At 38.4% G+C, this 15,784-nt stretch overlaps 1 protein-coding gene across 1 annotated transcript in view; it reads left to right on the top strand.

Moving 5' to 3' along the window:
• The window catches only part of LOC124605988 (transcriptional regulator ATRX homolog), a 493,634-nt gene that overhangs the window by 174,433 nt on the left and 303,417 nt on the right, over positions 1–15,784 (top strand). Inside the window, exons 12-14 of the mRNA XM_047137952.1 lie at positions 5,320–5,481; positions 5,899–6,209; positions 15,309–15,442. Coding sequence (XP_046993908.1) covers positions 5,320–5,481; positions 5,899–6,209; positions 15,309–15,442 — 607 coding nt within the window. The remainder of the gene's footprint in view (positions 1–5,319; positions 5,482–5,898; positions 6,210–15,308; positions 15,443–15,784) is intronic.

Below are 15,784 nucleotides of genomic sequence, written 5' to 3'. Positions count from 1 at the left end.
GCACTTTGATTAGTAAGTGAAATAGCTAATTTAAGCTTACATAAGGCTCAGGGTTCATTAAGTAAAAAAAATATCTCAATGTTAATGCTTTAATACAGTTCATAAAGTTAGTACAGTACGCCAAATACTTTCAGTCAAAAAGTATGTAAATAGCAGGTTTTAATTGGGTCTTACACCTTAAAAATATTTAAGTATTTGAAAATAAGTAGTACAGTACTACAGTAATATAGTAATACAGTACTAAACTAGTACTAATATTTTGAAACTGAAAATTTAACATTATGTATGTATATAATTCTCTATTTTATAAAGATTTTTTAATATTGCCCTAAATGCCATTATTAGGGCTAGAGTGTCTTTAGAAAGGTGCAAATGTCGACCATCTGACTGGATTACTGAATATGAAGTCGTTGATGACTGGTCGGATATCCAATTCATCCAAAACATCTCGGTGGGCATGCAGGGCAGCCAAGTTGTTCAGTTGCTTCTGTCTCATTGTTGATCAGAGATATGACTTCAGACGTCTAAGGGCACTAAATGACCGTTCTCTGTTGCTATCGTGATTGGAACTACTTGGAGAAGCTTAATGCACTTCACTACTTCACTTAACATTTCTCCAACTGCAGACTGTTGTTTTATGTACCTTCTTACATCACGCATGTTTTTTAAGATGAGTTGTTTTTTATTAGCGATGTCAGCTAACATATTCAAGTGTAGGCGCAGTTTCTCAATGTCTAGGTCATTTTTGAAAAACTTGATTTTTCCAAATTTGATTAACCTCTGTTTACTAAAAGTAGGCACTCTTGTTCAGCTGCAAGGACGTATGTGAGTCCAGTTAAAGCAAACCACTCAGTAATGCAAGATTGCACCATTTCACAAACTTCAATGTAAATAGCTTTGTAGTATTCCTTTGGGGTTTTGAAAGTGTGTAGTGAGCTGGCTTTGTTTTTTCACGCTTCTTTGGTATACTTCGATTTTGAGGAAGCGAAGGATCATCAACTTGTGAAGGTTTTTCTTTTAAACACAATTCCTAAAAGTTTTCAAAACTATCATGCCTTCCATTCAACCAAGCCCTCATATGTTTTTTCCAGATCAGCAACACTTAGATGAGGGCATTGAATATTTTCATTGACATCCTCCCAGTTCATTACCTGGCAATAAACACGTAAAAAGAAATAAGTCATGAATTGTAGCATTGATTCAAGGTAGCCTGCACATTGGTAACCTGCCTCTGTTTTGTTCTCTGCAGAAAATGTTTCAAAAAACTCTTTAAGTTTTTCAATATTCTCGAGATACTAGAAGCTCACATTGTCCATCGAGTTGGGCAAAGGGGTCGTAGACCAGCTTGGTCGTTGGTACTCTCACAGCATATACTTCTGAAAAGTCCCATCCTATTAAACTGCCAAGTATAAACTGTGAGAAGTGCAGTGCACATAATGTGCTAGTGGTTGTATATCCAAAATAACTCCTTTAAACGTACTTCTCATATTCGTGGTACCATCGTAGCACTGTCCTCTTTAAGTTGTTCATTGAGCAAAAACGTCTTTTAAAATACTAAACAGAGTGTGTGTTTCAGTGTTGGGGGCCTCGTATAAGCAAATAAAGTCTTCATTGATGATTAAGGAATCATCGACAGTACGAATACAACATGACACTTGTTCATGAACTGAAGAATCACTTGTTTTGTCAACCATAATAGAAAAATGTTCAGTCTTCTTGATTGAAGCCAATACCTTTCTCAACACAGACTTTTCTAGTAGATCAATGATCTTGTTTTCAATATCGTGGGATGTCCACTTATACCCCGAACACCCTGACCAATCTTTAAACTCAGGTATATCATTCTTGCGGAGTCTCAACAATTGAAAAAAAAAAATTGAGTTTACATCTTCATGCCCTCTAATTGCTAGTCCTTGTCAGCATAGAAATTGCACGGTATTAAAAATTGTCTCAAGAGCAAATGTGAGTGGTTCCTGAAGAGGGGCAGCAGCCTTTTCAGTAGTTGCAGGGGCAACAGTCTGGGAAACTACAGCCGTAATTGGAGAAGAAATAAAAACTTTGAGGTTTGCCGGTGACATTGTAATTCTGTCAGAGACAGCAAAGGACCTGGAAGAGCTGTTGAACGGAATGGACAGTGTCTTGAAAGGAGGATGTAAGATGAACATCAACAAAAGCAAAACGAGGATAATGGAATGTAGTCGAATTAAGTCGGGTGATGCTGAGGGAGTTAGATTAGGAAATGAGACACTTAAAGTAGTAAAGGAGTTTTGCTATTTGGGGAGCAAAAAAACTGATGATGGCCGAAGTAGAGAGGATATAAAATGTTGACTGGCAATGGCAAGGAAAGCGTTTCTGAAGAAGAGAAGTTTGTTAATATCGAGTATAGATTTAAGTGTCAAGAAGTCGTTTCTGAAAGTATTTGTATGGAGTGTAGCCATGTATGGAAGTGAAACATGGACAATAAATAGTTTGGACAAGAAGAGAATAGAAGCTTTTGAAATGTGGTGCTACAGAAGAATGTTGAAGATTTGATGGATAGATCACATAACTAATGAGGAGGTATTGAATAGAATTGAGGAGAGGAGGAGTTTGTGGGACATCTTGACAAGAAGAAGGGACCGGTTGGTAGGACATGTTCTGAGACATCAAGGAATCACCAGTTTAGTGTTGGAGGGCAGTGAGGAGGGTAAAAATCGAGACCAAGATATGAGTGCACTAAGCAGATCCACAAGGTTGTAGGTTGCAGTAGGTACTGGGAGATGAAGAAACCTTCACAGGATAGAGTAGCATGGAGAGCTGCATCAAACCAGTCTCTGGACTAAGACCACAACAGCAACAGTATAACTAATAATTTTCTTACATTATTGGGGGACTCTGCCCCCCCCCCCCCCCCCTCCCCAAGAAAAAGGGGGTGGGGGTGGGGGTTTGGACCTCCTCAGGAAACATGGAGTCCGCGTTTGTGAATACAGTCCATTGTAAACCAAACCATGGACCTACTTGACAGGTCAGAACAAATGATAGTATCCGAAAGTGTTGGTAGGGTGTTCCTTAAAAGCAATTCATAAAGCTCATACCAAATTATATGCCACTGTACGTTGTGGCTAGACTCCAGTGCCAAGTTACTGCAATCTTCCATAGTAGTTTTTCCACAGTCGCAAGTTCAGATACTTGACATGAGGAAACAGCCCAATACACAGTCTTACAACTAACAAGTACATAGGTAGTATGCAAAATAGAACCAATCTTTGCCAACCAGAAAGTTGTTGAGTGACATTCATGTTCCTTCTCAGTAATTCATTTTCTATTGAACAGATGCACCAAGATTTTGTTGACAACAGCCCAGTCTAATACATCTACAGCCCACTGTGCTATACACGAGTTGCCAGATGCCTGATGATAAAGATCACGTACAAGTACTGAAACAACCAGTTTGACATATTAGGCATGACACTTCAATATACTACCCATTGTCCATTGTAGTACAGTGACACTCTTAGTGTTTTCATGTACTAGCTACTTGCCAAACTGTGTTCCTTCTTCATAAGAAGAATGTTCCTGTTCGGATGACAACACAAGACAACTTGGCCTTGTACTCTGCCTACATCCTCAGCTTCAGCACAGAGGGCACCACCAGCCTCAGAACCAAGGATCAGCTTTACGATGCTCAATTGAACCGTGCCAATTGAGACTTAAACGATGAAGTCTTTTAGAAATGCAGCTGGTGATAAAGAGTGTGCTCTCATAAACTTCAGGCTATTGCACAGTCACATGACATGGTGATGGATGATTGTAACCATGAAATTTTTAGGGATGGAAGGAGTCTAAAATTTTTTCTCAGTTGTTGGAGTGAATTGCTGCATTGTCTTATCATCTCTAGATGTCCTGTGATGGCCAAACTCAGCACTTTTTTATTGAAATTGTGTGCAGTTGTGCCAAACAATAAACTGTTTTCAAAACAAGCATTTGAACAATCACTCTCTTTTTAAGTATGCGTTCTTCACAAAATGAATAGGAAGAAGTCTTTGATATGAGACTAGAAATAGCTGTCAAATGACATGACTGTGTAGAATTAGTAGCTCAACAAGCTACCTTCTGGGAAATTAGTCTCCACCCTGATGTATCGCTAGATGGGCTGGCCAATAAATACTATCAGACATCTACAAAAAGGTAACACATTAATAAGTTTATTTACGATTTGTACACTCAATAATGGAAGTACATATAACTTTGAAGCATTGTGAGCCTTTCGGTGGTGCGGAGTTACAAGCAATCAGAGTAGTGTTCTTGATAGAAAGGAATTGTCTTAAATGCTGATACACTCTGATAAGGCTCTGACACATAGCAAAGTTTAGTAACATCATACTACGCCTGTGTATTGTCCTCAGTACAATCTTCTGTGCTGATGTTGATAAGTGTGTAAGTTCACTGAAGTCTCTGGGGGAGGGGGAAGCACTGAGTGCGGCTGTGTAAAAAGGCGTACTGACCAGTCAGGAGTCGAGAGCAGTGAGGTCCTGTGAATTTAGCATCCTCTAGTGGTGCCTGTGCATGGCCTTCTGCATCGGTGAAGGCAAGCAATGGAAAAGCGAGATAACCTGGCGACATGCTGGCAGGAGGTTTAAAAGTGCCATCTCCAGTGTAGCTTCGAGCGGTGCACTGGGTCTGGTCAACAAAGATGCCATTGATACCGCTCACCCCATCGAACAGCCCCCTAAGATCTTTTTCGTGGCTACATGGTTTATTCCTTTCTGTTGAGTAGACAGACCGCATTGTAAATAGTGTGCTCAGTTTTATTCCTCTTGTCATATTTATGAACAGAATTATCATTTTCAAATTATGAATAGTTCAACTGACAAATTAGACGAAGGAAATGTTGTTAACATGTCCAGATACTTAACTGTTGACAACAAAATGTATATCATTTAATGCTAATTACGTTTTTTTGTGCAGTGAATACTCTGTCAAAGTGCAAAATTATCCCAATGTTTTTTATGTAATATGAGTGAATTGAAATACATGAAGTAAACTACTCTCACACTTTGATCACTGAAATCAATAATCAGATGCAAAGTAAAAGGAACTCACTTGAATGATAGTTGCAACATGTATGTTAGTAAATATAATGTTCCCAATCTTTAACTATGTCAAACATTATCAAAAATATTATTCTAATTTGACATGGTATGAGAACCCTCCCCATTTTCATCTGAATGGCACAACAGCAAAAACACTCATTTATTTTTTGTCACTGGCTTTGAAGATAACATACCAATAATTTGAGTTTCACTGAACTTAAAAAGCACCTTGGATGTACATTTTCAGATTCATCTGTTCCTTTACACCAACAGTGTCAAAGCCCCAAATCTGTTGACAAGAAAAAGGAAGTTGTGGAAGAGAGCAGTCCTAAGGAATGTGTAAAAACTGAAGAAAATGATGGACAACAAGAAGAAACAGATATGGAAGAAAACATAAAGGAAAAAAATTGTAAGTTGTCCTGTTAGGAAGAAATTGTAGATTTTTGTATTTAACAAGTTTCTTGTAGTGGCCATTTTTGTAGCAGCTGCATATGAATTGCAGTATTCAGTGAGTGTCAGATTGACAACTAAATGTGGATGTCAGATTTTGATATCATGCCTGTCATGTGGGTTTGCAACATGAGGGAAAGCTATTTAGCTTACAAATGATTTATTTACTGATCTGACATTCACTGAAGATGCCTTCTAAATAAGGGAAAACACATCTGGGTGCACAAGTTACATAAAAAGCTTAACTTGCATCATGCAAAAGGTGTTTTTATTTAAAACTACACCATTTTATATTTTTATTTGTTTATTTTGTTATTAGAAAGTGATTTGTTATTTTGATATGAGGATATTATTGCTTGAATTTGTGTTGATTCAGCCCCAGAACCAGTGAAAAAGGACCATCAGGATGATGAAAAAGAAATACCAGAAGGAGGAGGAGGAGGAGGAGGAGGAGGAGGGAAAAATAAAAAGGAAGGTTGTGAAGGGGGAGAACTATCAGTGAAAATTGATGAAGATAAATGTGAAAACCAGAACAAAGAAAACAAGCCTGAAAGTGAGGAGGAGTCTGATAATACAGCAGAAGAAGTTGAAGCAAAAATGCACTCCAAAGCAGAGGAGGAGCTTAATAAAAGTACAGACTGTAAAGAGAGCAAAGAAGAAGATAAAAAATCTACTGAAGAAACGAAGGTGGGAGCTACTTGAAAGTCCTTAGAAGCATGTTATATGTTAAATTTTAATTTTATCATTTTTACGACCTTAATTTTACTGCTGGTGTAAAATATACATGAGATCACCAGTTGGTATATACTTACAGAGATTCAGAATCATAGGGGAACAATTATAAAATCACAAGGAAAATACTAAAAGTTCGAAAGTCAAAAAGGGCATCTTCAGTAATAAGAAATAGTGTATGTAGCTGTACAGATGTACTTCTCAGTTCCGTTCATGTACTACAGTTTCTTGTTTGTGGAGGTCTTTCTTTTATCATATCCCCTTTATCTTAATAAGTTGATTCCCAACAAAAGACCAAAATATCATTTATCATCATGGGACAAATTTAAATACATGCCAGATGGGATAGGAATTTAAGACGTAGAAGTATTTGTCAAGCATAAAACATCTTTTACTAAGTGACGAAGGGATTAATAAGGTATAAATAATTTCTTTTCCTCTTTTACTTGTCAGCTTAAGACCTTTATTTTACAGCTGCATATATACTTTCAGAAGTCTCCCTCCTCTCATGCTGCACCACATTTCTTCACCCTCAGTGCTCTTTATTTTTAACATATTTACCCTCCTGTGTACTTTCTCATACTCCCTCCCTTTTCAAACACTTTCTCCTGTTCTCTCCAGTTTTCTTCTCCACATTCCCTCAACTTCTCCTCATTCCCTCAACTTCTCCTCATCAGTCTCCTTGTCCTTCAACCTATCCATCTCTCTCTATTTATTGAAGTGCTGGTGCCCACTGAGCCATTGTGTTTCTCTCCTCTCTTTATCCCTTACATTTTATGCAGCATTTTTAAATTCAGGAGTGTGGTCAGATGCAATGAAATCAGGGATAAATAAGTGCTTATTGTGCACTGCACCTATTGCAAGGAAGTCTACATACTTATTTTGTTGGAAGTATTGCTGTAGTGGAATCCAGAGAAAGTTTACTAAAGCTCAGTACCACAGCAGCTCAACCACCTTCTAGATTATCCTCATAAGATAAATGATGTTGTGCTTCCACATTGTTCGGGCGTTGACAGCTGAAACTACACTAACTGAGCTAGTTGTGATAAAGGTATTGTTTTGTCCAAGTAGCTTGACAGCTGGAGAGCTTGCAAGATGACCACTGCCTCTGCATTGAACACTGACATCTTCTGAGAGAGGGAGGGAGCATGACCACTCTGCTAGGAGATTAGGACAAAGGGAGGTGCTACCCTAGAATAGTTGATCTGTTACTTTTAAACCATCTGCAAAAATTGTAATCACATCTATCAACTGTATTTGCATAGTTAACTTTCTATTTTGCTAATAATTCATTTTTCATTTATGAGAAGCAGATATATGTATCACAAAATGTGAATTTTGAAGTGTTGAGTAGCCTTTGATGTGGGCAGTAAGAAAGTGTTCTTGTTATGTAGCAGTTACTATTCAGAATAAATTCAGAAAAATTCATAGTTAATTGGAAGATGTAGCTTAGTTAAATTTCTGAACAACAGGTTGCTCCAGGGATTAGATTATCTCCAACATAAATTTATTCAGCTTATGCAGAGCCAACTTTGATCCTAGAGCAGAAACACAGTCAGTGTTGAACGCATCACTGTGATAAAGGTCCTGACAGAGTGGTATTGTATTTTGTGTAATTTTATAGTGCTAAATTGATTCTCCTGTGGTAGAAGTTTGTGTTTTAATCCAATTGAGGTCACTCCAGTGATGGATGCAGGGTGGACATTGTGGTGGGGTGAGTGCCCCATGTAGTCCCAGGCCAAAGAGATGCGTAATGTTAATCACGTCTTCTAGCCTTGGAAGCAGATGTCTGACATAGACATACCACATCAGTCATAAGTCTTAGAAAATCCCAGAAATCATTATCTGTTAGGCCAAAGCATGCATATCAACACTTCTTTGTAGCTATCCTCTGTCATCAACTTTTTCTCGTGTACATCATGCCATATAAAGACTAGTCTGTGAAAAATGGCAGGTGTTTCACTACACTGACTACTTTCTAGTCTATCTCCACAAATAAGCCAAAATACTTAAAAAAAAAAAACTGTAACAGTATAAGAATTGGCTGCATCAGTCTATGAACACCCTTCATAACACTCATATAATTTCCATTCCTAAAATTTGTGATGTTGTGTAGGCTCCTCAAGACCAAGGCCATTAACATCCACATACTGCAGGGAATTTGGTAGTGGACTATTAGCAGTAGAACAGGAGCATAACAACAAAAACAATGCTTAATGTTGGCTGATGGTACCACCAACAAGTTAGATATTCCTCCTCCATGACTTTTTTTTCATGACTTTTTCACGCACATGAACGCCCCCCCCCCCCCCCCCCCCACCACACACACACACACACACACACACACACACACACACACATATTGTTGGCTGCGCACAAAATGCCATGATTGCAATTTAGCAAGTGGACTGGGGTGGGAGTTGTGTCAGATAGTGTGGGTAGAGGGAGAGGGAGATGGCACACAGGAGTGGGGGGATAGGTAGCTAGCGGCTTGGAAGGAGGCAACTGGTTTGCTTACTAGGAATGCAGGAGGGAGGGTGACAGGTGTACGGACTAGGCATGTGATATATGGTAGATGGAGCCAATATGTGAATTGGGAGGAGGTGATAGGGCAGAGGGAGGGGAAACTGTTGGATGGAGGATGTGGGGATAGTGGGTTGATGGAGACTGATGTCAGGAGGGTTATGGGAGTGAAGGTTTTGCAAGGATAATTGCTGTTTGCATAGTTCAGAAAAAGTGATGGTGGAGGGAAGAATCCAGATGGCCCAGGTTATGAAGCAGCCATTGAAATCGGGCATGCTGTGCTCAGCTGCGTGTTATGCCACTGGATGGTCAGGATTGTTTTTGGCCACATTTTGATGTTGGTCATTAAATCTGGTGGACAGCTGCTTGGTTGTCATTCCAAAGGTATGCAATGATTGCAGTAAAGTTAGTAATGATGTGGCAGCTTCTTTAGATGGCCCTACCTCTGATGGGATAGGATGATGCTGTGACCTGATTGGTTAGGAAGTGCTTGGTGGTTGCATTGAGCTGGTCTTTTGCCTGGAGCTTCCACCGGGGCATGATCTCCTGGCAAGAGTTTTGTAGTGGGAGTGGTATGGGGATGAACTAAATCATGTAGCTTGGGTGTGCGATGGAGTACCACTTTAGGAGTGGTGGGTAGGATCTTTGGTAGGATATGCTTCATTTCAGGACATGACAATCGATAATCAAAGTTCTGGCAAAGCGTGTGGTTCAGTTGTTCTAGTCCAGTGTGATATTCGTTGACAGGAAGTCACTCCATTGTAGCTGTTTCTTGGGGGTGATTGGAGGGTTAGGGTTGTGTGAACATATGGCAATTGAAATCAGAAATCAGTCTTGCAGACTACGTTTGAGGGGCAATACCTATCTGTGATGGCTCTCTTGAGTGTACAAGGCAAAGGACTTCTCATTACTTCATATACGCTGTCCACAGTAGACAAGGCTTTATGGAAGGGATTTTTTGTTGTGGAATGGATGACAGCTGTCAAAGTGCATGTATAAAGAAATTAATTAACAGGCAAAAATGAGAAAAAGGAACCATTCACCCCTCCTCGATGAGTAATGCATGGCTCATACAAATGTAACTGAGGAAAAAAAGTTTGTTTTATAAATGAATAGTGTTTTCCATAGTTTCAGTGACGAAATATGTAATGGACAGCATTGTTATGAGCTGCAGGAAATCATAGAAGTTGGATAATTTTTCTCTGAAGTAAATTGTCTTGAGTCCTTTTAGATTCCTTTGTTTTCTTTCTTTACTTGTAGGTCTGGTCGTGTTATTTGATACAGAAAAAAGATTTTATTCTGAGATAATTTATATACACTATGTTCTTAGGACCATGGTCATTTTCATGCATATTTCATTTACCATAATTTTGAATTTCCTGAGATCCTTTTCAGTTTTGTAAAATAAGATTTCTGTTTTCATAAAAATCTTAATATTTGAGTTACTTGTATCACAGTTTATTAATTCCCATTACAAACAGTTTCTGCCATCAACTTTAAAGCAGTGATTGTTCTGTCTTTTGGCTGCCAGATCTGTACCACAAATTTGATCTAAGGGGATACTGCCAGTTCATGATGTCCAAAGAGCACAATGTTTTAGCAGTCAGACATGTCGCCATCATTAGGTGTGCGGGTTTGCTGACGAACTCAGCTCCTTGGAGGAGGGTGAGTGGGGGGGAGGGGGGGGGGGGTGGTTCGCGGGGCTGATTCACATTCCCTTTCCCCATGGGCTGTTCCCTCTGTGCCGGGCCGAGGGTGGGTGTCAGCGGCCCAGGATGCAACCACATTGGTGTCTTTTGTAGGATTTTCGTAGTTGCTCTATCCACCCTGGCTGCCAAATCATTGTGTTTGCTGAGTGTCTCCTTAATTAGATCCAGTGCTGGTTCCCCAACCTTGCTGAGATTATAGCCACTGTCCCATTGATAGTATAAATTGAATTTCGGAGGATCCTCTAGTGGCCCTATCCCAGTATTTCAAAGTCTGTGCTGAAATCCCACTATTTGGCAGGCAAAAATGTCTTTAATTCCTTTGAGTTTTGACAGTCTTATCAACTGGGACTGTGGCTGTATCTCAGCAAGGCCAGGGAACCAGTACTGGGTATAATTAAGAAGACACTCAGCAAACACAAGTATCTGGCAACCAGGGCAGGCAGACTGACTATGACAGTGCTACCACAGATACTGATGCAATCGCCCCCATGACTGCAAAGGGAACGATTCGCTGGGGAGGTGGGGGAAGATATAATGCTCCCATTTGACACTATGAACTGGGCAGTAGACTCGTGGACTTCTCAGTCAACAAATACACTGGGAGAAATTGCAGAATCACTGTACGTTAATTTTCTTTGCAGCGCATTACAAAGTTGGTTTACAAATTAGTATTGCCATGGATATCTTGATAAAGCAGTGGCTATCTCCTCATTGTCATTGGCCATCTGCTACAGCAGAACTAACTCTCTCTCTCTCTCTCTCTCTCTCTCTCTCTCTCTCTCTCTCTCTCTCACACACACACACACACACACACACACACACACCATTACCATGTCAAGTCTGCCTAGTTTAAATTCAGTCAAAGTTTATCTTGTACACAAACCAGTTATTGCCACTATCACACTGAAGCTCCTTTCCACTAAACACATGGATGGCAGCTAACTGCTACTCTAGCCTTTGATGAAATTCTCCTATGTTTACTGCAGTCAAAGGTTATCTTTCATACCAAATATTGTGACAGTCACACCACCACATCAAAGCTCCTATCCTGTAAGTTGGTAGATGACAGCTGAATGCTCTTTTGACCTGTGATGAAATTCTCCTGGGTCTACTAAAAATGGATTGAGTGCTGACATTGTAATTTCAATGGTGCATACATCATTGATTGAAGTCCTTATTGTGTAGGTGCAGCTTCATTGTAAATGTTTGTCTTATGCTTTGAGATTCATTGGTACTCATTTTGTCTCCATGGAGCTTTGTCTTGAGCTCATTGAATTTCTGAAATAAATCAGCAAGATAATCAGTGTGGGAACTTCGTAGTTCAATTGCATCATGATATATGTAGGAGAAGGCACTTGAATTCATTATCTTTTTCTTGACTGCATCTCCCAAAAAGACAATCATTCCAACAGTGTACTTCTGTTTCGTTAACAGTATTAATTTCATAGTTTAGGGGGTTTGTCATGGTTTAGGCGGTTAAGAAATCTTTAATAAAAATTAACAACAATGAGGTGCATATATAGATTAGTTAATGGATTACCACAATGTCAGGATTTTATCTAAACAATGAATTCACCATATTGACCAACTACAAGTGCAGCTCCCTCAGTTTACTAAGCCTGTGTTGTTGATTTTTTTCGCACTTTTAAAAACATTCTACTTCCCTGTTTTTATAAGAACCTTTCATGTTGATGAAGGAAAAATTTTCTCCATTACGTCTACAACTACATGTACATCCATACTCTGCAAGCCACCTGACGGTGTGTGGCGGGGGTACCTTGAGACTCTATCAACATTAATGAACCAAACAGATGGTAGCGGCCATGAGTAGCTGTTGATTCATCGGTTTACTCTATAAATCCTGTTTTCTCCAAGCCATGGAAAAATCCTTCTTCAGTATCGAAAGCTGTGTTGTGTGTTATTCTGGAAAGTGCGTCACTGCTCAAAGGATTGACTTCATCCTAACACATGTGTCAGGCTCCAGCATTATATTGACACCTTTTTAAGTGCAGATTGTACAAATGTTCCTCCTATTATTAATGAGATGTTATTGGAAGCAATAAGGCATTGTCTGTGCTTAGAGTAGGTTCTTAGAATAAGTTGCCTACATTGTTGTGTTCCTCAACCTTAGATTTTAGAATTTGTGTAGTGGCATTGTCTTCCCCAGTCTCTCGGAAAGCGGTTTTTCCAAGGCGAAATCTGGAAGGCTTATAGTTTCATAAGAAAGCGTCTTTTCTCAAATAACGCTCAATAATAGCTGTCTATTTGTTGGTGAGATAATGTATCACTATTTGTTTTATAAATTGAAATACCTTTTTCTTGCTGAGCTTATATTTAATTTTCAAATGCATTTTACCTTTTACATTAAGGCATCTTCAGTTGATTTAATAGCTACTCATTTTTCCAGCCTGTTAAATTCGCTGAAGATCGCTGTATGTAACAGCTGAAATATGTCTGGAACATAAATAAATTTAGTTTTCAGCAAGAAAAAGTTGTTTCAATTTATGTAATAAATCTTTATATACTTGCTTCAGACAGTGGTCGTTCCAACAAAACTTGCAATGTATCAGTATTTCACATATTGATTCTGATATTTGTGGCAATGCTTCCAAGATGCACTGATTATGTTGCTGCTGAAACTAATATGGACATACCATACCACAACATAATTACAGCTAGAACAGTCTCACAGTACCCTACAGAGTGGGCCCCTCTGATTTTCCTCATACTTTACAGCATTTGAGGGTCAGTGCCCGGACATAAGTTTCGTATAACAATACGATACATTTCTCGAAAGATAATATAAAATGAATATGTAAATAAAAGTGTTAAGTATAAAGCTTTAGTGCATTATTAATGGATTTGGTTGTAGCTCAGCGCATAGTGTAATCAGATTATAATTATAAAGCCACTTGTTCAAATCTCACTAGTGCCATACCTATCTTTGTTTTTTAAATTTCATATTTATTAACCAATGGAAATGTGAATTAACAAATACAGTAATCATATTTTTTAAATATTTTAGTTTTTGAGTACTGCTCATTTGAAAATAACACAGTTCTATGCCTAGGTAGGAATACCAGCAATGTAGGAAAAAACAGATTGCTAGTTACCATAAAGAAGACACATGAAGTTGCAGACAGGCACGGTTTAAAGACAGTCACATATAGCTTTCGGCCATAGCCTTTATCAGTCACACACACACACACACACACACACACACACACACACACACACACACACAAAGAAAGCACACCTCTTGCACAAATGCCCTCCAAATACAGTATCAGGGGCCTGAAATGCTGGAGTTAATAGTCATGCGTGCATGAGGTGTGCTAGTGTGTGTGTGTGTGTGTGTGTGTGTGTGTGTGTGTGTGTGTGTGTGTGTTCGTTTTTACTGACGAAGGCTATGGCCGAAAGCTATATGTGAGTGTCTTTTAATTGTGCCTGTCTGCAACTTGACGTGTCTTCTTTACTTTTATTTAAGAAAGTATGATTCCATATTTGTTAATTATCATCTCCATTTTTTAATAGATATGGAATTTCTTAAAAAGTATACTGCTAGCGAGATATGAACAGGCAACGTTTTGACTGTACCCTGTTTGTGCTACATGGTAATGTACTGACAAATTAATTAATAATGTACTGATGTTTTCTTTATTTTATATATTTGTTTATTTATTTACTGTATGTTAGACATAACACTTTTCTGAAACCTACCAATCTTCAAAGGTGATTTTTTTGAGTTTTTGTATCTGTTGCATCATACTGCTTTCGGAAATTGAAATTCGGGAACTGACCAAAATCATGAAAAAAATCAAAGAGGACCACTCCATGAAGTCCCCTTGTCCATGATGCCACTTTGATGAAACCAAATGGGTGGTCCACTTCGGGTCAGTTTGAGGAGCTCGTTTGTCACAGCTTTACCTGAATATGAGCTCCCTCATTTTGTGTGCACATTTGGAAGTTAACGTATTTGTTGCTTCATAAAGTGTTTAAAAGAATTTTTCTTTTTATGTGTCTTTATAGTTGTTTTGATGTCATCTTTAAACATTTTGGTAATCGAAGTATCACTTTAATCAATGGGTTTGGATTTGGCTATTATGTATTATCGTATCTATATTTAGAAAATTAAATTCACATACATCTTCGTCTATTTTATTACTGAAAGCAGAATCCACAGTTCTCACGCAGAATGCCCTGCTCCCCTCACCTCCAAGTTTCTTTTGGCTACAGTTGCCCTTGCCACCCATTTTCGTTCCACCTTACCTCGAGGAGTGCAGACTGTTAAAGTCTGGATTGAGTACCATTATGCTAAAAGATTAAGCTGTATAGCTGTACTGTAGCAACCTCAATGATACTGCATTGTCGTGATTTGTATTGTTTTGGTATATCATAAAAGATGGAACAACAACAGTATCAATTGGGATAGATTGCTTCTCGTCACATAGAAGAGGCATCAAGCGCCAGATAGGCACATTTATAAGTAGACTGTTGGATATTATTTGTTGTGCAGTGTTGCAGCGTGTAATAATCTGTGGTTTGCTGCTGTTAGCAGCTTGTGTTTACTTAAACATACAATATAATGAGAAGCAGTGATTAGTAGATGGAGGTATTTATAACACTGTGAGCTATTAATGTCCAATTTGGGACATTAGCGAAGCAGCATTAATATATCTGTAATTTCTACTGCATTAGAAGAGTCTAAGGCAGCTGTAATATGTAAATTATAGATTATTGTGATGTCTTTATGTCAGAAAAATACTGTAGTGCAATTAGAAACTGAATATACGGTTATAGTATCAAATCCTGGATGTTCTAGGAAAATAAATCAAAGAGCACGTGGCGAAATGACAAATTGTTGAGAGCAAAACTTTCAGAAACTGATACCAGTGATGAAGAAAGGAAGTGGAATGCAAGAAAAAAGAAGAAAGAGGCAGATGACTCATCTGACAGGTAGCTATGCTGAAACCATGGAAGTTGCTCAGCTTCAGTCTTAGATAGCATGAATCATTTTTTATGAAAAATAATTCTTATTGTATGTTTTTGTCTTACTGTTACCTATCTATGATACTTTTTGTCTACTAGCTTCACTACTTTATGACTGTTATACATTAGCGAAGCAGCATTAATATATCTGTAATTTTTACTGCATTAGAAGAGTCTAAGGCAGCTGCAATATGTATTTGTTATGAATGATACATAGGAAAAAATCATATTCAATGAACTACATATATTTCAAATTTCAAGCACACATTGAACAAATTTTTGTTAATGATCAAAGTGTCATGAAGTAGT

This window comes from Schistocerca americana, chromosome 3 (assembly GCF_021461395.2).
Source record: "Schistocerca americana isolate TAMUIC-IGC-003095 chromosome 3, iqSchAmer2.1, whole genome shotgun sequence".
Taxonomy (NCBI): domain Eukaryota; kingdom Metazoa; phylum Arthropoda; class Insecta; order Orthoptera; family Acrididae; genus Schistocerca; species Schistocerca americana.
This window is presented reverse-complemented; position numbering and strand designations above follow the sequence as displayed.